Source organism: Canis lupus, chromosome 16 (genome assembly GCF_011100685.1).
Source record: "Canis lupus familiaris isolate Mischka breed German Shepherd chromosome 16, alternate assembly UU_Cfam_GSD_1.0, whole genome shotgun sequence".
Classification (NCBI taxonomy): domain Eukaryota; kingdom Metazoa; phylum Chordata; class Mammalia; order Carnivora; family Canidae; genus Canis; species Canis lupus.
Genome location: NC_049237.1, coordinates 9,133,437 through 9,154,440, shown reverse-complemented (window position 1 = coordinate 9,154,440; position 21,004 = coordinate 9,133,437). Strand labels below are relative to the sequence as shown.

General features: G+C 37.2%; 1 protein-coding gene across 1 annotated transcript in view; it reads left to right on the top strand.

Moving 5' to 3' along the window:
• Window positions 1–21,004, top strand: part of LUC7L2 (LUC7-like 2 (S. cerevisiae)) — a 62,181-nt gene that overhangs the window by 35,530 nt on the left and 5,647 nt on the right. Inside the window, 5 exon segments of the mRNA NM_001131056.1 lie at window positions 2,477–2,587; window positions 6,790–6,933; window positions 12,810–12,986; window positions 14,728–14,819; window positions 17,063–17,092. Of these exon segments, the coding sequence (NP_001124528.1) occupies window positions 2,477–2,587; window positions 6,790–6,933; window positions 12,810–12,986; window positions 14,728–14,819; window positions 17,063–17,092 (554 nt within the window).

Genomic DNA, 21,004 nt, shown 5'->3' with positions numbered 1-21,004 from the left:
AACTTTGGTAGATGAAATGTGGAATATAAATGTAATTTTAATTTGCATTTGTCTTATGAGTGAGTTTAAACATACTTCTTATATTTAATATCTATTTTTCAGTGAACTATTCATGTACAATTAGTTTTTGGCTGTTGGCTAATCTTGGATATTTACATTTCTCTAACTTGTCTAACTTTACATGTTATGAAAATCGGCCCCTTCTCATAGATAATATATTGGATTTTTTTTTTCCCAGTTTTTCTTTTAGTTGGTGTGGGCCTTGGCAGAATATTTTTATAGTTGTTTCATTTATCAATGCTTTAAAAATTTCTAATGTGTTAATTCAAAAGCTCTTCCCTATTTTGAGGTGATTAGAGTTCTCATGGTTTCTTCTGGTATTTTTATGGCTTCATTTTAAACACTTAGATCTTTGAACCAACTTAAATTTGTGCTGGTCTAAGGAATTGAGGTATAGATTTAACTTTCTTTTTCCAGATAGCTGTGTAGTTGACCCAGCATTATTGATTAGTCCATCTTTTTCCTCTCACTGCTTTGAAATGCCACTTTTATCTTCCTGTAAGGAAATTTTAATAGATTAATGTTGTGAATTTAAAGATGAATTTTATTTAAAACAATTTTTTGGGACACCTGGGTAGCTCAGTGGTTGAGCATCTGCCTCTGGCTCAATAGGTGGTCCCAGAGCCCCAGGATCAAGTCCCACATTGTGCTCCCCTTGAGGAGCCTGCTTCTCTCCCTGCCTATGTGTTTCTGCCTCTCTCTCTGTGTCTCTAGGGAATAAATAAATAAAATCTTAAAAAAAAAAAAAAACTGTAATAAAAAAAGCCACTTGACTCAGGGCTCCATCCTAGGAGCCTGAGATCATACCTGAGCTAAAGGCAGATGCTTAACCCAATGACTCCCTGAGGTGCCCCATAAAGTTTAATTTTAAATTAAAAGAGCTAACTATTTGTTGTCACAGATAAGAGCTTTCAAATGAGCCTGTTGCTTTTTACTTTCAAGAAATTCTTAAAATTTGCTATGTGCTAAATAAATTGGTATTTTTAATTAAACATTTGTATTTTAAATTAGCTATATTTCTGTACAGTAAGATACGAAAGTCCAAATTGCTTGACTTAGGTATAAATCTTAAAAAGTTTCCTTTTAGATGAATTACTATTTAATTACAGACATACTAATAAATACTTGGTGAAAATCTTTAATACAATTATCGAAGTGGATTTTTACAATGTAGAAATTGCTAAAATTGTCACTGGTTTATTCTTTGAAAAGAAAGCAAGTTTTCCTGATTGTAGCATTTTCATTGTGGAAAATTTGAGAAGCACAGAAAAATATTATTAAAAATATATTCAAAAAGAATTATTGTTAAAATTTTATATATGCTCTTCCACTTTTTTCTCTGCTCTATTTTACAAAATTGGAATTTTATGGCATATGATACTGTGTAACATGCTTTTTATTTACAAATGAATCATGAACATTTTCTTGTGTCATTAAATGTTCTATTAAAACCTTTTTTTAATGGCTAAAGATAAAAATTTCTACATTTCCTAGATATTTAATGTATTTACAATTTTACACTTAAAAATAACACTGTGAGGGAACATCTTTAACTATTAAGCCTTCTAAATATCTGATTACTTTTTAAAAGGCATTTCTGGAAGGAAAATGACTAAGGGAACATTTTTAAGGCTTTTGACACAAGTTACCATGTTACCTTTTTGAAACACTGGACTGATTTGCACTCAGTGGAATATGAGTGTCAGTTTCCTTGTAGCTTTACCTTTCCTGGGAATTATTTATGTTTACTCTTTGCCAGGATGATAGGTGATGACTAGTATTTTTGATTCATAATTGAATCTGCTTTTGTTACTCTTTTACTACACTATTAGCATTTAAAAAAATAAGTGTAAGAGCATGTGGGTGGCCCTGCTGGTTAAGTGTCTGACCTTTTTTTTTTTTTTTTTTTTTTTAAAGATTTTATCTATTTATTCATGAGAGACACAGGCAGAGCGAGAAGCAGGTTCCATGCAAGGACCCAGTGTGAGACTCAAATCCAGGAATCCGGGATCACTCCCTGAGCCAAAGGCAGATGCTCAACCGCTGAGCCACCCAGGCGTTCCTAAGTGTCTGACTCCTGATGTCAGCTCAGGTCTTGATCTCAAGGCCGTGAGTTCAAGCTTTGCATTGGGCTCCTCTACTTTAAAAAAACAGAAAATTAAGTATAATTTTAGAGTAAAGATATTCATGAGTGATACATCCTGAGAGAGAGAGAGAGAGAGAGAGAGGCAGAGACATAGGCAGAGGGAGAAGCAGGCTCCATGCAGGGAGTCTGATGTGGGACTCGATCCCGGATCCCGGGATCTCGAGCTGAAGGCAGGCGCCCAACCTCTGAACCACCCAAGTGTTCCGTAAAGATATTTCTGAATAAAGTTGGTTTTTCTGGCAATAATTGTCTTCTAATTAAACTTTGCAGGCTATGGATCATCTGCAGTCATTCATTGCAGATTGTGATCGAAGAACAGAAGTGGCTAAGAAAAGACTAGCAGAAACTCAAGAAGAGATTAGTGCTGAAGTGGCAGCAAAGGTAAGAATTTCAGTCATTTCATTAGTACTACAAAATATAATTTCAGCTCACTAATTTTAACTTTTTATTTTAAAATAATTATATTCACAGATTGCAAAGACATATAGGGAATTCTCTGAACTCTTCCTTAGGCTCCCCTTATGTTCATATTTTATACAATGGTAGTACACTTTCGATCACAACATTTTATTTAGCTTTTACCAGTTATTTGTGTACTTGTGTGTGCATGTGTAACTCTCTGCAGTTTTATCACATGTAAGTAACTTGAGTAACTACCACCATAATTAAGTTATTTCACTCTAGCATCCCTATGAGACTCCCTCTTACATCTCTATAGCCATATCAATTCGTCCTTCCTTATCTTCTGGCAACCACTAATGTATTCTCCAGTTCTATAATTATGCTATTTTATTGAATATTACATAAATGGAATCATGTATCCTTTTGAGATTGATTTCACTCAGCACATGTTCTCTCTTTAGTAAAATGTCTGTATGTCTTATACCCATTTTCCAAGTGGATTGCTTATTTTTAATGTTGAGTTTTGAGTGATCTTTAGATGTTCTGTTATACCCACCACTTTTAAAAAAATATTTTGTTGTGGGAGCACTTGGGTGGCCCAAGATGGTTAAGCATCCAACTCTTGATCTGTTAGCTCAGGTCGTAATTTCAGGGTCATAAGTTCAAACCCTGAGTTCGGCTCTAAGCTGGGTGTGAAGCCTACTTAAAAAAATTTTGGTTTTGTTGTAAACTTAGTATGCAAAAAGTAGAAAGAGTTGTGCCTGGCTGGCTCAGTCAGTAGAGCGTGCATCTCTTGATCTCTGGATTGTGAGCCTGAGCCCCACGTTGGGTATGGAGATGACTTAAATAAATAAACTTTAAAAATGCAAATTAAGAAATCTAGAAAGAAAGGAATAATAAATCCCAAAGGGTTCGTAATCAGTTTTTTTTCTCGTTTGATTATTTTAAAAGCAAATTCCAGATGTCACATCTTTTCACCTCTAAAACAGAACCATAAAATCACATCCATAAAGTTAACAATTTAATATTATCTAATATCCAGAGTTTGTTCAGACATAGGCTGAGAGAGAAGCAGGCTCCCTGCATGAAGCCTGGTGTGGGACTCGATCCTGGAACTCTGGGATCATGCTCTGAGCCAAAGGCAGATGCTCAATTGCTGAGCCACCCAGGCATCCCTCTAATCAGAAGCTTAAAAAAAAATAACCCATACTTTGTGTTTTGTTGATTTGATGACTTAATACTTTGAAATATTTTGTGCTGTTCAGTATAGGTTGTACATTTTATGCAAACGCAGAATGGAGACAAAGAGTTTACCCAGATAGAGTTTGGATGACAACATTAAATATAGTTCTCAGAGATGTATGTACAAAGGGAAGTGGATTCCTTTGTGGAAAGGATGTGTTTTTATTTTAAACAATCTCTGCACACTATATGGGACTTTGAATTCATAGCCTCAAGATCAAGAGTTGCATGCTCTTCCGACTTAGCCAGGTGCTCTGAGGAAGCAGTTATTTTTAATCAACTTTTTCTGAAAAGTTCTCTAAAGATGGGATCCTAAAGTGTGGGGATCTAATGTCATGGTTGAAAAAGATCCACAAGTGCTATCTTGGTTTATGGGGCATTGTAATTGGTTATCTGTCACTACAAAAGTGCTGTTTAACAAATTACCTCAAAACTCAGTGACTTAGGGAATCCCTGGGTGGCTGGCTCAGAGGTTTAGCGTCTGCCTTTGGCCCAGGGCATGATCCTGGAGTCCCGGGATCGAGTCTTGCGTCAGGCTCCCTGCATGGGGCCTGCTTCTCCCTCTGCCTGTATCTCTGCCTCTCTCTCTCTCTGTCTCTCTCTGTCTCTCTCTCTCTCTGTCTTTTGTGAATGAATAAATAAAATCTTTAAAAAAAAAACTCAGTGACTTAAAACAATTAAGTGTTTATTAGCCCATGAGTTTAGGTTGAACTTGATGGAGAAGTTACTGCTATCTCAGTTGGGCTAACTCAAATGTCCTCTGATCAAAGGCCATTTTTTTTTTTTAATTTTTATTTATTTATGATAGTCACACAGAGAGAGATAGAGAGAGGCAGAGACACAGGCAGAGGGAGAAGCAGGCTCCATGCACCGGGAGTCCGACGTGGGATTCGATCCCAGGTCTCCAGGATCGCGCCCTGGGCCAAAGGCAGGCGCTAAACCGCTTGCGCCACCCAGGGATCCCTGATCAAAGGCCATTAAATGAGGCTAAGGCTAGCCTGGCCATGTTCTTATGGTAGTGGAAGAGATTAAAAAAATAAATAAATAAGTCACACAAGTGCTTTTTAAGCCTTTCCTTCTGTCATGTTTGCTACTGTTCTATTAAACTAAAGTCAGTTACATGGCCGAAGTCAGAACAGAATATGATACTAATTATATAGCAAAGAAATGGATATAGGGAATGGTGAAGAGTTTGGGGCATAATCCAATCATTCTGTAACAGCTATTGAGAGAAAAATGCCACCTTGCTAAAGAAATAAGAAAATGAAAATAGAGTTCAAAATTTCTTTGAGGGATGAATATTTTGGATTGAAGGATATTTGAGAACTAAAGATTATTAGCACACTAGTTTGTTGTGATCGAATGTCCATAGAAATTGAAGTCTTTGCTAATATGATTGGCTACACAGCCTGAATACTTACTTTGTGGCCAATAAAAAGACTGTATAGGTATCATATGCCATTAAAACAATAGTAATGAACTATATTCTCAGGATGATGGTGAGGAGGAGGAGGACAGATCATAAGGCAAAAAGTAATCCCAAGGGAAAGACATGAACTAAGGCTAAGGGAGACACAGTGCTATGGTAGTGTACTGAAAGTCAGTAATGTGCTGTGCAGTGTGTGTAAGGCACATTTTCTCTCATTTCTCACAACTTTGTGAGATAGGTATTATTCTTTTTTCTCAGATGAGGAAGTGGATTCAGGTTAAGCAATTGTGGTCAAAATTACATAGCTGATAATTGGTTTGGCAATAAGCCAGGCTTGTTGGACTCTAAAGTAATATATTGTCTTAAAGAAGATCTGCCAGTTCGTTCCTATAACTCCTGTTTGAGCCTATGCTATTTGTTGGACGTTGGAAATAAAAGATGAGAACTACATACATATTTTTTTCTTTTTTTAAGATTTATTTATTTGTTCGTGAGAGACACAGAGAAGTAGAGACGCACACAGAGGGAGAAGCAGGCTTCCCTCAGGGAGCCTGATGTGGGACTTGATTCCTGGACTCTGGTATAATACCCTGAGCCACCTAGGTGTCCCTAAAGATGGGAAATAAAAATAGTTATCTACAAAGTGTTAAGATATGTATATAAAAGTTTATACATAAGTGTGTGTGTATGTGTGTAGAAAAGTATATATTTAGGGCAGCCCCGGTGGCGCAGCGGTTTAGCGCCGCCTGCAGTACAGGGCGTGATTCTGGAGACCCAGGATCGAGTCCCGCATCGGGCTCCCTGCATGGGGCCTGCTTCTCCCTCTGCCTGTGTCTCTGCCTGCCTCTCTCTCTCTCTCTCTCTCTCTGAATGAATAAATAAATAAATCTTTTTTTTTAAAAAAAGTATATATTTGAAAGTAATGGTATGTACATAATGTTATGAAAGATAAAAAGATGACACAAAGGAGGTTTTGGCACTCTTATGTTTAAGTGGAGTTTAGATGTGATTGATTAAGAATGTTTCACAGAATAGTTGGATTTTGTTGAATGAATAGATATACATGAGTTCAGGCAAGGGGAGGTAAGGGATGATAGCCCAGGAAGAGGGATGGCATCACTCTGCAAAGTCACAGAGACAAAAAACAGTAAATTTGGGAAACTAGATATAGTTATAGATTATGTTATGAATGAGAACAGCAAAAGATGGTTTGGAAAGGTACACAGGGGTAGATTGTGGAAGAAGTGGTATTTTATACCTGGAATACACTGCCAAAGTAGAGGTTGTAAAGTAATAATTAAATTGAGTTCAGTTATGTTCCTGACTTCATTGTAGTGAGGACAGGTAGGCATAAAACATCCTCATATTCCATCAGTTCATTTATGATATACTCAGCATTAGTTATACTCCTATTGCCTTAGATAACTTGTCTTTTCTAAGCATTTATGAAATATTTGAACTTGGATAATTCTGCTTTTTATTCGTGATCTTCTTTTCTGTTTCTTTCTAGGCAGAACGTGTTCACGAATTAAATGAAGAAATTGGTAAGTTGTTGGCCAAGGTGGAACAACTGGGAGCTGAAGGAAATGTCGAAGAATCCCAGAAAGTAATGGATGAAGTAGAGAAAGCACGGGCAAAAAAAAGAGAAGCAGAGGTGAGAAGATTCTTAATGGTAATATGTATAGCCTTACTGTCAAAACATATTAGATTGAAAATTATTGAAAAGTTATTGCTAGTAAAGACAATTTAAACCAATTTTAAAAATTTAGAAAAAAAAAGAAAAAAAAATTTAGTCTGTACCATAGTAGTGGATCATGCATCAAAGTTGTGGGTGGTCTTTTTTTTTTTTTTTTTTTTACTTTAGAGGCTTTGATCTGTTGAAATGTATAACTAGTGAATGAAATTAAACCAGCTTGTCATTAACAGTCTCACACACACACACAATGCATAAATGTGGTTCCTATGGTACCCTTCTCTCCCTTGATTTTACCCCTGTCCAACCATAGCATTCTCCCTTCTCTTCCCATCTCAGTACAATCTGCTGGTACTTTAGGAGTCTCCTATCATTCTTTCTCCATAGCACAGGTCAAAATCTCATACCCTGCAGACAAAGTTCTATTTTGTTCGGACCATCTGATATTTGTTAGAAAATCAGATACCTTCACATGGGATTGTATTCTCCCGTTTTGCCATAGTCTCCATTGCTCTTTTTTTTTTTTTTTTTTTTTCTTTTTTTTTTTTAATTTTTTTATTTATTTATGATAGTTACAGAGAGAGAGAGAGGCAGAGACACAGGCAGAGGGAGAAGCAGGCTCCATGCACCGGGAGCCCGATGTGGGATTCGATCCCGGGTCTCCAGGATCGCGCCCTGGGCCAAAGGCAGGCGCCAAACCGCTGCGCCACCCAGGGATCCCTCCATTGCTCTTAACTGTATCACACCTCAGTTTAATTATTATTCTGCCCTCTTAAAGACGAAGCTTAGATAATTGATTTTAGCCCATTGAATGCTACAGATTTTCTTCTAGACATAATTGTAGCTGCATCCCACATATTTTCATACGTTACTCTTGTTTTTTAATGTTATTTTCATTTCAATTTGTATATTTGCTAATTACTTGTGGTTTCTTTGACCTACGAATTATTTAGGAGTGTATTTTTGTATATTTGGTGCTTTTTCCAAGTATTTTTCTGATTGGATTTTAATTTAGTTCAGTTGCAGTGAGGGAACATTTTGTGTGATTTCAGGTCTCTTAGCTACATCAGTACCTGTTTTGTGCCTGCACATGGTCTCGGTGAATCCGCTCTACATTTGAAAAGAATGATGCTCTGTGTTATTAAGTGGAGTGTTCATAAATGTTAATTGAGTCAAGATAGTTGATTGGTTATTCACCTCTTCCATATCCTATTGATTTTCTGTTCTATTTACTGAGGAGTATTAAAGTCTCCATCGAACTGTGGATTTATTTACTTACCCTTTCCATTTTGTCAGGTTTTGCTTCGTGTATTTTGAAGTTCTGTTACTAGGTTAATCCACGTTTAGGTTTGTTGTGTCTTTTTTTAATAATTAAACCCTTTATTATTTTAAAGTGTCCTAGTAATGTCTTTTGCTTTGAAATCTCCTTTGAGGGCGCAGCCTTGGTGGCTGAGTGGTTTAGTGCCACCTTTGGCCCAGGGCCTGATCCTGGAGACCCAGGATCGAGTCCCACGTCGGGCTCCCTGCGTGGAGCCTGCTTCTCCCTCTGCCTGTGTCTCTGACTCTCTCTCTCTCTCTGTGTCTCTCATGAATAAATAAAATCTTAAAAAAAAAAAAAAAAGAATCTCCTTTGATATTAATAAAAAGTCTGTCTAGCTTCTTTTTATAAGTTAAAGTTGAATACTATGAACTCAAGATAAACCAGTGGGGGGAGGAAAGTATAATCATAGAAATAAAATGAATCCTAAAAAATACTTAATCCAAAAGAAGGAAGGAGGAAAGGAACAAACCCCAGATTGGACATATAGAAGATGACACAATGGTAGACTTAAACCCAGTGTGCTAGTAATGATGTCAAATGCAAATGGTCTAAACATTCCAATTAAAAGGCAGATTGTGAGACTGTTTTTTTTTTTTAATTAAAAAAAGGGTTTTTATTTAAAACCCCTGTTTTTTGTTTATTTAAAGAAAGACTTAGGGTACCTGGGTGGCTTAGCTGGTTAAGCGTCTGCCTTCAGCTCAAGTCGTGATCCCAGGGTCCTGGGATTGAGCTCCATGTCCGGCTTCCTGCTCAGTGGAGAGCCTCTGCCCTTCCTTCTTGTTTGTGCTTGTGTGCACATGCACATGCTCTCTCTCAAATCTTCAATAAAAGCAAGACTTAACTATATGCTAGCTACAAGAAATCTACCTTAAATATAGAGACATTAATAGGATGGAAAAAGACATACCGTGTAGCCATTCTTGTTAATTTTGAAGTCTAAATACTTAGGATTTGTTTAAATCTAATTAATACCATTCTAGAAAATAAACACTATGAATTTTAAAATGCTTAGTATTTTATAGCTTATTTCCCCAAAAGACTCAAGTAATGAACCTAAGTAACTATTATTGGTTATATATTTTGCAGTTTTCTTTTTTTTTTTTTAAGATTTTATTTATTTATTCATGACAGAGAGAGAGAGAGGCAGAGACACAAGCAGAGGGAGAAGCAGGCTCCACACAGGGAGCCTGACATGGGACTCGATCCTGGATCTCCAAGATCAGGCCCTGGGCCGAAGACAGTGCTAAACCGCTGAGCCACCGGGGCTGCCCCTATTTTGTAGTTTTCATAAAATTTCATATATATATGTTTTTGAAGATTTTCTAGTATCACACAGTGGCATCTTTAGCCTGTTATGTTTTATCATAGTTGATTTTTACTAGGGACAATGCATTAAAAAATTTACTTGCTCATTATAGATTGTGTTCAACTGTACATAATAGAAAACTTATGATGATTTAAACAAGAAAGGGTTTTTTCTCATTTATTTTTATTTTTATTTTTTTTAAGATTTTATTTATTCATGAGACACACACACACACACACACACACACACACACACAGAGAGAGGCACAGACACAGAGGGAGAGGCAAGCTCCATGCAAGGGGCCTGATGTGGGACTCGATCCCGGGTCTCCAGGATCACACCCTGGGCTGAAGGTGGCGCCAAACCGCTGAGCCACCTGGGCTGCCCGGTTTTTTTCTCATTTGATAAATAATTGTAGTTAGGGAGTCTGGAGCTGGTATAGCAGCTCCATGATTCTATCAAGTACACAGGCTATTTCTGGCTTTATATTCAGCCATCCATACTAAATGGATTCATCTTTATGCTTACCAATTTGTGATGACAGTATGGCTATCTGCCTAAAGCCTTTTCTCTGTACATAACTAGAAAGAGGAAGAAGAATAACAAGGCACAGAAATTGAGTTAACTTGCCTCCTAGTGTCATACATTTGTTTTTCTTTTTCTTTTTCTTTTTTTTTTAACTTTATTTGAGAGCATGAGCTGGGTGGGGAGGGACACGGAGTGGGAGAAGCAGAAGCAGACTCCCGCTGAGCAGGGAGTCAATGAGGCAAATTTCAGGACACCAGGATCATGACCTGAGCCAAAGGCAGACACTTAACCAACTGAGCTACCGAGACACCCTGTTTTTTAAAAAACCAAACAAAACAAACTTTTATTTGGAAATATTTTCAGAAAGGTAAAAGAAATAGTATAAAGAATTCCCCTATATCCTTCACCCAGGCTCCAAATGTTAATATTTTATCATACTTGTTTTGTCTTTCTCTTCTTGTGTGTGTGTGTTTGAGCTGTTTGACATTAGGTTATAGATATGATGCCTCTTTTTTTCTTTAAAGATTTTATTATTTATGAAGACACATTTTATTATTCAGAGAGAGAGAGGCAGGAGACATAGGCAGAGGGAGAAGCAGGCTCCATGCACGAAGCCCAGTGTGGGACTCGATCCTGGGACTCCGGGATCATGCCCTGAGCCAAAAGCAGATGCTCAGCCCCTGAGCCACCCAGGCATCCCCCCCCCCCCTTTTTTAATATGCCTCTTTAACCCCAAATACTCCAATGCGTATTTTCTCAAAACAAGGATATTCATTAGATAACCACAGTATAATGATCTGAATCAGAAATTAACACTGATAGAGTTAATGAAATCTGATACAATTAATGAAATCTTTACTCAGATTTTTCCAATTGACTCCATAATATTCTTCTTTAGGGTGGCTAAAGAGGTTGTGCGCTTGCCTTCGGCCCAGGGCATGATGATCCCGGAGACCCGAGATCAAGTTCCACATCGGGCTCCCTGCATGGAGCCTGCTTCTTTCTCTGCCTATGTCTCTGCCTTCCTCTCTGTGTCTCTCATGAGTAAATAAATAAAATCTTTAAAAAAAAAAATCTTCTTTACTAAAGCATTTTTTTTTTCTTCGTTTAAGGCCCAGTTCAGGATCATGTACTGCATTTAGTTACTGTCCCTCTTGTTTTCTTTAGTCTGGAACTTCAGTCTTTGTTTGACATATTCTTGACAGTTTTGAAAAAATACAGGCTCATTACTTTGTAAAATGTCCTTCAGTTTGGGTTTTTCTGATTTTTCTTTCTGGTTATATATATTTTTTTTAAATTTTTATTTATTTATGATAGTCACACACAGAGAGAGAGAGAGGCAGAGACATAGGCAGAGGGAGAAGCAGGCTCCATGCACCGGTAGCCTGACGTGGGATTCGATCCCGGGTCTCCAGGATCGCGCCCTGGGCCAAAGGCAGGCGCCAAACCGCTGCGCCACCCAGGGATCCCTCTGGTTATATTTTTGACAGTACCATTGCAGTAATGTTACATCCCATCAGAAGGCACATGTTAGTGATTTGTCCCATTTCTGGTGATTGGTCTATTTTTCCACTGGAAAATTGAAGTTACAGTGCTTTCTTTTTGTAATTAATAAGTGTGTTGGTATTGAGACATTTTTAAAACTGTAAACATTGCTTTCCATCAGTTTCTGATCCACATGTGATAGCAGCCATTGGTGATATTTTTTGTCTCAGTCTATTGACTCCCTTTGAAAGAACTTTTCTATAGATTCCATCCAGCAATGTCCACTTGAAGAGCCTTAGCCAAAGCTCTGTGGGGGCTTTGAAATGTAATGTATTTTAACTGAACATGCTGTTGGCCTCAGATAAAAGGGAAAAAAGGATACAGCAGATACACAAACCCACTAATTATTATTTCATTAATGAAATTTTTTTTAAGATTTTATTTATGAGACACACACAGAGAGAGGCAGAGACACAGGCAGAGGGAGAAGCAGGCTCCCTGCAGGGAGCCTGATGCGGAACTCAATCCCAGAACCCTGGGATCACGGCCTGAGCCGAAGGCAGATGCTCAGCCACTGAGCCACCCAGGCATCCCTCATTAATGAACTTATTATAAATCAAATGGTTGAGTGTTAGACATTTACTCTCATTAAGGCACTTTTCATTGCTTGTCATATAGAACTATTTCTCTTAGTGGAAATAGAGATTTTTAAAAAATTTATTCATGAGAAACACAGAGGCAGAGACATAGGCATAAGGAGAAGCAGGCTTCCTCTGGGGAGCCTGATGTGGGACTTGAACCCTGGACCCCAGGATAATGACACTAAACACTGAGCCACCCAGGTGCCCCACTACATTTCATTTTTAACAAAAGTTGTAGAAAACGAAACATAGTAGAACACAGAAAACGGTTTCTGACAGTTGTATTCTTTACCATGGTAGAATTCTTAGAGTAGTTCTTGGCAAAATACAGTTGAGTCTCCATCTTTTACCTCCAGTGGAGAAGTCCCAAGGACAGAGGATAGGAATACGTGGAAGCCATCTTTTTTTTTTTTTTTTGGAAGCCATCTTTTTTATGACAAAAATAGCCATTCTTTTATGTATTCGTTAGAAAACTTTTTTTTTGTATAAACAGTCTATTTTGTGTAATGGTATGACTCAGATTTATATGAACGTTGTTTTTTTCACTTTTGTTTAGGAAGTTTATCGGAATTCTATGCCAGCTTCCAGTTTCCAACAACAGAAACTTCGAGTCTGTGAAGTCTGCTCTGCCTATTTAGGTCTTCATGATAATGACAGACGACTGGCTGATCATTTTGGGGGTAAACTGCACCTGGGATTTATTGAAATAAGAGAGAAGCTTGAAGAATTAAAGGTACATTGGTAAATTAATACTATGTGCTTAATCTTATTTAACCACTCATTGTTTTGATGTGTATTAGTTATCTTTTTGTATCATTCTTGACTGTGCCCTTGCTAAAAATTCATACCAAATAGTGTAGAATTATAAATGGAAATAACTGGTTTAATGGATAATGTCTGAGAAACAAGACTTATAAATACTGTCCCCTTATTTTGGGAGGTAGTATTTTGTTTTGATGATGACATTGAATTACGGGCCTTGCAAACTGGGTTCTAAACTAACTCTTTCATACAAGTTTAAAGGAAGACAGAAAATGAGACTAGTATTTATTTGAAATATTTTGCAGTTCTTCACTAAATAGCAAGCTTGTTGGATCTCTAGTTTTATTTTTTGCTCCTGCTCCCATTTCAGAAAGGAATTCGGATGAAATCTATCTTTTAAAAAAGGACAGTTACTGTCACATACATGGTATTGTGAGAAAGGCAATACAGTTATTACTCAGGTGGTGAATTATTATGAGAAGATAAGGAAACAACAAACATAGGGTATTTCTAAAGATGTAAATAAAATCAGAGTAAATGTATATAATGAGTTTACTTTCCATCAGTCTCATGAGGCTAATTTTTTTTTTTTTTTTTTTTTTTAGATTTTATTTATTTATGCATGAGAGACATAGAGAGAGAGAGGCAGAGAGACAGACAGAGGGAGAAGCAGGCTCCTTGCCGGGAGCCCGACATGCAACTCGATCCCGGGTCTCCAGGATCCCACCCTGGGCTGAAGGCGGCACTAAACCGCTGAGCCACCAGGGCTGCCCCTCATGAGGCTAATCTTTAAAAAATTATGGCAGTGTAGCATTTTGTCATGAATAGAAGATAGGTTCAGAGGTAGCAAACACTGGATAGTGACTTTTTTTGCTCAAATTAACCCAAGATCTGTAGTTTGACATTTAAAATAATGTGGAGTCAGAAACACTTAGGGATATCTCCATATTCATAATTAACAGTGAGCTCTTCTAAGTATTCTGAGTAGCTAGGATGATTTTGGGTAAATTTTTATTTAAAATGACAAAGTAAGTTTCACTATATAATGGTTAGTGAGCTCGAAATTAAAACTCAAAAATGCTACGTATTTGGGAATCTTTGCAGATACAGACATAGCAACAGGACTGTTTGGCACTTTACTGTGTGTTTTTTTGAAGCAATAGAATTGGGATGGTAATTGGAAGTGACAGAAGACATTTTATTTTGGAAATTAGAGAATTGGGAACTTGTAGTGATTTATAATACGTAATGTCCTTTAAAAAATAAAAAAAATAAAAAAACAAAAATAGGCACATCTTGGCTCAGTTGGTAGAGCGTGTGCCTCTTGATCTCAGGGCCATGAGTTGGAACTCCACATTGGGTGTAGGAATTACTAAAAAAATAAATAAATAAACTTTAAAAAAATACAAAATAATGTTAGAAAACATTCAAAGGAGAAGAATCTTGTAGAAATGATTTTGAAATATTAAGTCATGAAGAAATAAAAAATTTTACAAGTGTTCTCCAGAAGGGCGAAAGATTTTGGAAACTAGACTTGTAAGCGTAGTGATTTTACCCAGCAGAACTTTTAATTGTTACTAAACAGATTTTGATGTTACTTGTACTGTATTGGGAACCAGATATGGTAGAGTTTAGGATAATTCTTGTTAAGAGTGGACCCAGTAAATAATGCTCCTCATTTTTTATTATTTGAACTGTCATTGTCTTTTAAGAGAGTTGTAGCTGAGAAACAGGAGAAAAGAAATCAGGAACGCCTGAAACGAAGAGAAGAAAGGGAGAGAGAAGAAAGGGAGAAGCTGAGGAGGTATGGAGTAATTAATTGAATAGTCCAAGTATGTGAAGTTGAATCTCCCTGGCTCTAAAAAGAGATGTGATTGGTATAAGATTTTAGGTGTTAATAAATCTAGACATGAGAGATTTGTTTACTTTTGAAAATGTTACCATGTGAAAATGCTTATACAAGTATGTTAAGTTACAGCCAATTTAAGTCAAGGTGATTCTTTTTTTAAATTTGTATTTATTCATGAGAGACACAGCATGAGAGAGAGGCAGAGACACAGGCAGAGGAAGAAGCAGGCTCCATGCAGGGAGCCTGATGTGTAGGACTCGATCTTGGATCCCAGAATTATGCCCTGGGCCAAAGGCAGACGCTCAACCACTGAGCCACCCAGCAGTCCCAGTCAAAGTGATTTCTCTCAAAAAGTATGGAAGAGGGCAGCCCTGGTGGCTCAGCAGTTTCAGCTATAATTTTGATTCTATAATTTTTACCCCTAGGAGCTATAAACTATTAAGATTGTATTAATAATAGCTAAGTATATGCAGTTCTTTTTATATTGGTATTCATTAGTTGATAAAATCATATTCTTCATATTTAGAATGTTTAAATGTTCTGAGTGACCCATTGGCAACAAATTGTGTCTCATCATGGTAGCAACCTTTTTTGAACTTATGTACATAACTTTTTTAAACAATGTTATGATAGGTATGTCACTAAAGAGTTACTTGTAGTTCTAATGTATAGTGTTCCTTTAATTGTCTTACACATCTCTGAAATTTAAATCCTTTATCTACAGCAGATTTTTGTGCCTAATTAAAACCCTTTATAATATGTGACTTGGTCATGCCAGCCTCCCCTAAGCTTTGAGCATGTTATACTTGGTCTATTTCAAGGTGTTTAAACTGACTTTGTGTTACATGGTTTATAGCAGGTAATATTTTTGCACTGTAATGAAAAAAATGAAAAGTACATGTGGATATTTTGCCTTTTTAGGAGAAGTGCTGTCATAAATCCATTGATAAATGTTCATTTACTATAAATTTTGTCTCATAGTTTTATCACTATTCTCTTTTATGTACACTGAGTTTCTATGGGAATATTGCCCAGCATTGTAATATAAGACCATATAGAAATCTGTTAAGATTCTGAGTGTAGTGCGACTGATTTAAATAATTCAACTGTGAAGTGATAGTCAAATGAGAAAAAACTTCTTTGCCATGACTACATTTTCTTATCTGTAGATAACCTCCTACTCCTTTGTTGCCAACAGACAAATTTAAGATTGATTTTAAAATCTAATGAGATTTAGAAATGTGTTTAAAATTTAAAAATAAACCAGTAAATAAAAAACAAAAATTTTAAACCCTCTGTGAATTTGAGGAAATGTAACCAAGAATGAAAGATGAAGAAATGACAAGCAAGTACATAGTTACACAAGGTGGGATTCTAACTATGGTATTGAAAAGGATAATGATAAAAATGTCACTAAGTGCCTGTTATGTATCAAGTACAGTGCTAAGAATTTGCCTATATTGGCTCATCTAATCCTTACGATCTCCCTGTGAAATTTATATTACTGTCCTTCTTTTGCAAATGACAAGCAAAGCTGAGAGATCTGTAATCTGTCCAGGTCACAGATAGTGGTGCAGCCAGAGTATTAAAACTCAAATTAGGCTGAGTCCCAAGCCACCCTCAGTTGTGCTGTATATTCCCCACGAGACAACTGTAGTTTCCTAGTGCCCATAGTACTAGTCATTACTATTTATTGAGTTTTAAGTATGTGCTAAGAAATGTGAAGAGTGCTTTAATAAGGGTTATCATGTGTCCTGTTAAGAAACAGATGCTGTAAGATTGAATGCTATGTGAAGTTATAGTTTGAAAATGAATACATCTCATACATCTCAGATTATGGAAAATTTTCTCTTTCTGGAGAGAAAGAAGAAATGACAGAGATAAAAATAACACAGAATTTTTTCCAGGTTGGGAAGTCATTTCTGTAGAGTTATTGAGTGGTGATGTACCATGTTTTAGTCTCCTTGGAGCCTGTTCTTTTTTAAGAGTCAGGTATCCTAGTTAGGGGATCTCATAGCCATGGTGGGCAAGTCTGTATGGTTTATGGTATATTTTGGAAAAATTGGTGTGCATTCATATGTGCCTTATATTTATAGAATTAATAAAAAGATTAGAAATCAGGAAGGATGTAAATTTAATAGTACATTGTACTTTTTCTCACTTCTTTTTTTCTAAAAATAGATATTCTCTTTTTTTAGGTCTCGATCACATAGCAAGAATCCCAAAAGGTAAGTGTTACACAAAATATAAGTAGTGAAGTTAGGTTTTTTCAGAGGTAGTTTTTATAGATTAAGTATCTTTTAAAAATGAATGAGAATTACTAGATTAGTACTCCATTCTTTTGTAGTTCAAGTTTGGGCATTATGGTTTAAGATGAAATTGGTTGGGGCAGCCTGGATGGCTCAGCAGTTTAGTGCCTGCCTTCAGCCCAGGACATGATCCTGGAGATCCTGGAATCGAGTACTGCTTTGGGCTCCCTGCATGGAGCCTGCTTCTCCCTCTGCCTGTGTCTCTGCTTCTCTCCTTCTCTCTCTTTCTGTGTCTCATGAATAAATAAATCTTAAAAAAAAAAAAAAAAAAATGAAATTGGTTAGAAGATACTCATGAACTACAACTTAATTTTATTAGAGTAAAATTATATACAGTACCCTGGAGTTAAAGCTAAAAACACTGGGGCTCTGGCTGGCTCAGTTGGAGCATGTGACTTCCTGATCTTGGGGTTGTGAGTTCAATCCCCATGTTGGGTATAGAGCCTACTGGGGAAAGTGCAGGTTAAATATACTACAGAATTTATTTTAAAAATCATTTTGGGTGGTTAAGTGTCAGAAATACAAGTCTAAGAGGTTAAAAATGTTGAAAATATAAGGTTAAATAGCTGAATACATTTTTTTAAAGATTTTATTTATAGAGCAAGTGAGAGAGTGAGTGAACATGGGGGCGAGTAGGAGGTGGGGCTGAGGGAGAAGGGAGAAGCAGACCCCACTGAGCAGGGAGCCCAACTCTGCCAGATGCCTAGCTGACTGAGCTACCTGGGCACCCCTAGTTGAATACATTTTTGAAAGGGAGTGGGTTATTGAAGGGAAACTAAAATTTTTATTAGTTTATATCTTTATTTTCACTTTATGTAAGTTTATTATTACTTATCCCTTTGTACAGAGATGACCAAAAACTTTAAAGAGTGCTTAAATCCTTAAAGAGGATAAGAAAACACTTTCTGTTGACTTTTGGAACTAAAATTTTAGGGCTTTTAGAAGGCTTTAGTATTTACTAGCTGCTGACAGTTTTTTGCTAACTGAGGAAGGTGGGGAAAACATGGTTTATCTCATTTTTTACTTTTCATGTGCAGTTCCCATGAGTCCATCCCCACGTAGAACATGACCCTTTCTTGTGACCCTTTCTTATTGTCAGAATCTAAGTACTCTTAAGTTTAAAGAGTAACTATTTCTCGAGAACTTTTCTCTATAAGCTAGAGCATTTGTTGTTATAAAAGAAAAACCTGCCCAGTTGTGTCAGCCAATTTATATTGTTTCTGAAATCTAGGATGAGAAGTGGAAACGTTAATTGGTGATCCTATTCTTGTTTACTGGTTGATCAATGCAAATTAGTCCTTTTGTTGAAAAAAAAAAAAGATACTTAAACTGTGTACATAGAACATCTTCAGATACTGAGGCTAGGAATTTATTTTCTACCGTTCCATTCCCAGCCACTTTTCTTGTGATTACAATAGTCTCTTTGCTGTCTCTTAATTTCTGGACTTGTCCAATCCCCTTCATTACCTCTGTTTTTCACAAATCAGCCTGAATGAACCCTTTAAAAAGTGAAGTAAATTATATCAACCCTCTGTTCAAATTCTCCAAAGGTTTTCCATTTCACTTAAGGGAAGTGGAAATCCTCACTATAGCTTTTAAAAGTAGAGTGATCAGTCTAAGAGTGGGGTGGTAGGTACCAGCTTATATTTTGTGTCAGCATATTTAAGCTTCCCCCTGCCCTTCATATAATTTATCATTGAGAGAGCATCCTGGTTTGCATTAAAAGGTATGTGGTCATCCTGCCTGTAAGACCCCTGATTTATTCCTGGTGCTCACTTCATTTTAGGCAAACAGGTATTTTTAAGTTCTCTAGCATTCTGAACTTTCTTCAACCTCAGGGCCTTTGCTCCTGTGTTCCCTCTATCTGAAGCACCTTATTCTGAGATGGCTGATTAGCTGATTACCTTAGTTCATCTTTATTAAATGCCATTTTACCAGAAAAGCCTTTTCTACCTATTTTTTTTCTACCTATTCTTTATAAAAGATGACCACCTCATTTCTCTGTTGACCTTTACATTTTTATTTTTATTTATTTTTTTAAAAGATTTTACTTATTTATCCATGAGAGAACCTGAGAAAGGCAGAGACATAGGCAGAGGGAGAAGCAGGCTTCTCACAGGAATCCTTATGTGGGACTCAATCCCAGGATCATGCCCTGGGCCGAAGGCAGACGCTCAACTGCTGAGCCACCCAGGCGTCCCACCTTTTCCTTTTTAATGTATTCTTTCTTCACTAGTTCACATTTCTTTGTTGACTTCTTTCTGGAGTATAACCTCCATGAGGTTAAGGACTTCACTTTATTTGCTGCTCAGTCTTCCTATACCTAGAATAGTAAATGTGCACTCAGTAATACTTTCATTCTTTTTTAAAGATTTTATTTATTTATTTGAGAGAAAGAGCAGAGGCAGAAGGAGAGGGAGAAGCAGACTCCCTGCTGAGCAGGGAAACCGGCTTGGGGCTTGATCCCAGGACCCTGGATCATGACCTGAGCTAAAGGCAGATGCTTAACCAACTGAGTCACTCAGACCCCCTAAATTCTACTTACTTATTTTTTTGTTCGTTCGTTCATTCATTCATTCGAGACACAGGGAGAGAGACAGGCAGAGGGAGAAGCAGGCTCCATGCAGGGAGCCCGATGTGGGACTTGATTCTGGGTCTCCAGGATCACGCCCTGGGCTGAAGGTGGCACTAAACCGCTGAGCCATGGGGCTGCCCCCTAAATTCCTTTTAAATGAATAATTGTCTAGAATTTTTTTTTAAAAGATAGAATTATGGGGATCCCTGGGTGGCGCAGCAGTTTGGCGCCTGCCTTTGGCCCAGGGCGCGATCCTGGAGACCCGGGATCGAATCCCACGTCAGGCTCCTGGTGCATGGAGCCTGCTTCTCCCTCTGCCTGTGTCTTTGCCTCTCTCTCTCTCTCTCTCTCTGACTACCATAAATAAATAAAAATTAAAAAAAAAGAAGAATTATGCATTGAAAGACATAGGTTCATTATAATAGCTCAAAATGAGTAACAAAATTACATTTAACAAAATTTCATGTTGACATAAGTTGGATGCTTTTAAACTTCACTTAACAAAATCATTACTTGCGCAGCCCGGGTGTCTCAGAGGTTTAGCACAGCCTTCAGCCCAGGGCGTAATCCTGGGGACCGGGGATAAAGTCCCATGTCGGGCTCCCTGCATGGGGCCTGCTTCTCCTTCTGCCTGTGTGTCTGCCTCTCTCTGTGTGTCTCTCTCTCTCATGAATAAATAAATAAAATCTTTTAAAAAAAATTATTACTTGAAAATGGTTTGTAAATTGTATCACCTGAATAATACGCTTTTGAATTTATCAAATTATGAGAAAACACCATATTCATAAGGTGATGAAATTTTTAATAGCTTTATTGAGGTATTATTTACATACCATAAGTTCACCCATTTAAAGTGTATAAGTCCGTCATTTTTAGGGGATCCCTGGGTGGTTCAGTGGTTTAGCGCCTGCCTTTGGCCTAGGGCGTGACCATGGAGTCTTGGGATCGGGTCCTGCATCGGGCTCCCTGCATGGAGCCTGCTTCTCCCTCTGCCTGTGTCTCTGCCTCTCTCTATATGTCTCTCATGAATAACTAAATAAATAAAATCTTTAAAAAACATGTTTAGTGAATGTAAGTGAATTTAGTGAATATAAGTCAAACAGTGAAAAAGTTGTGCAATTGTAAAAGTCAAGTTTAGATCCTTGCTGTCACTCTTAAAATGATCCTTAAAACAACATTCCATACCTTTCTTCCTATTTGTTTTCTCTCAGATGTTTTATGTCCTCTGCATGTCCCATTCCAGCCCTCACCCCACA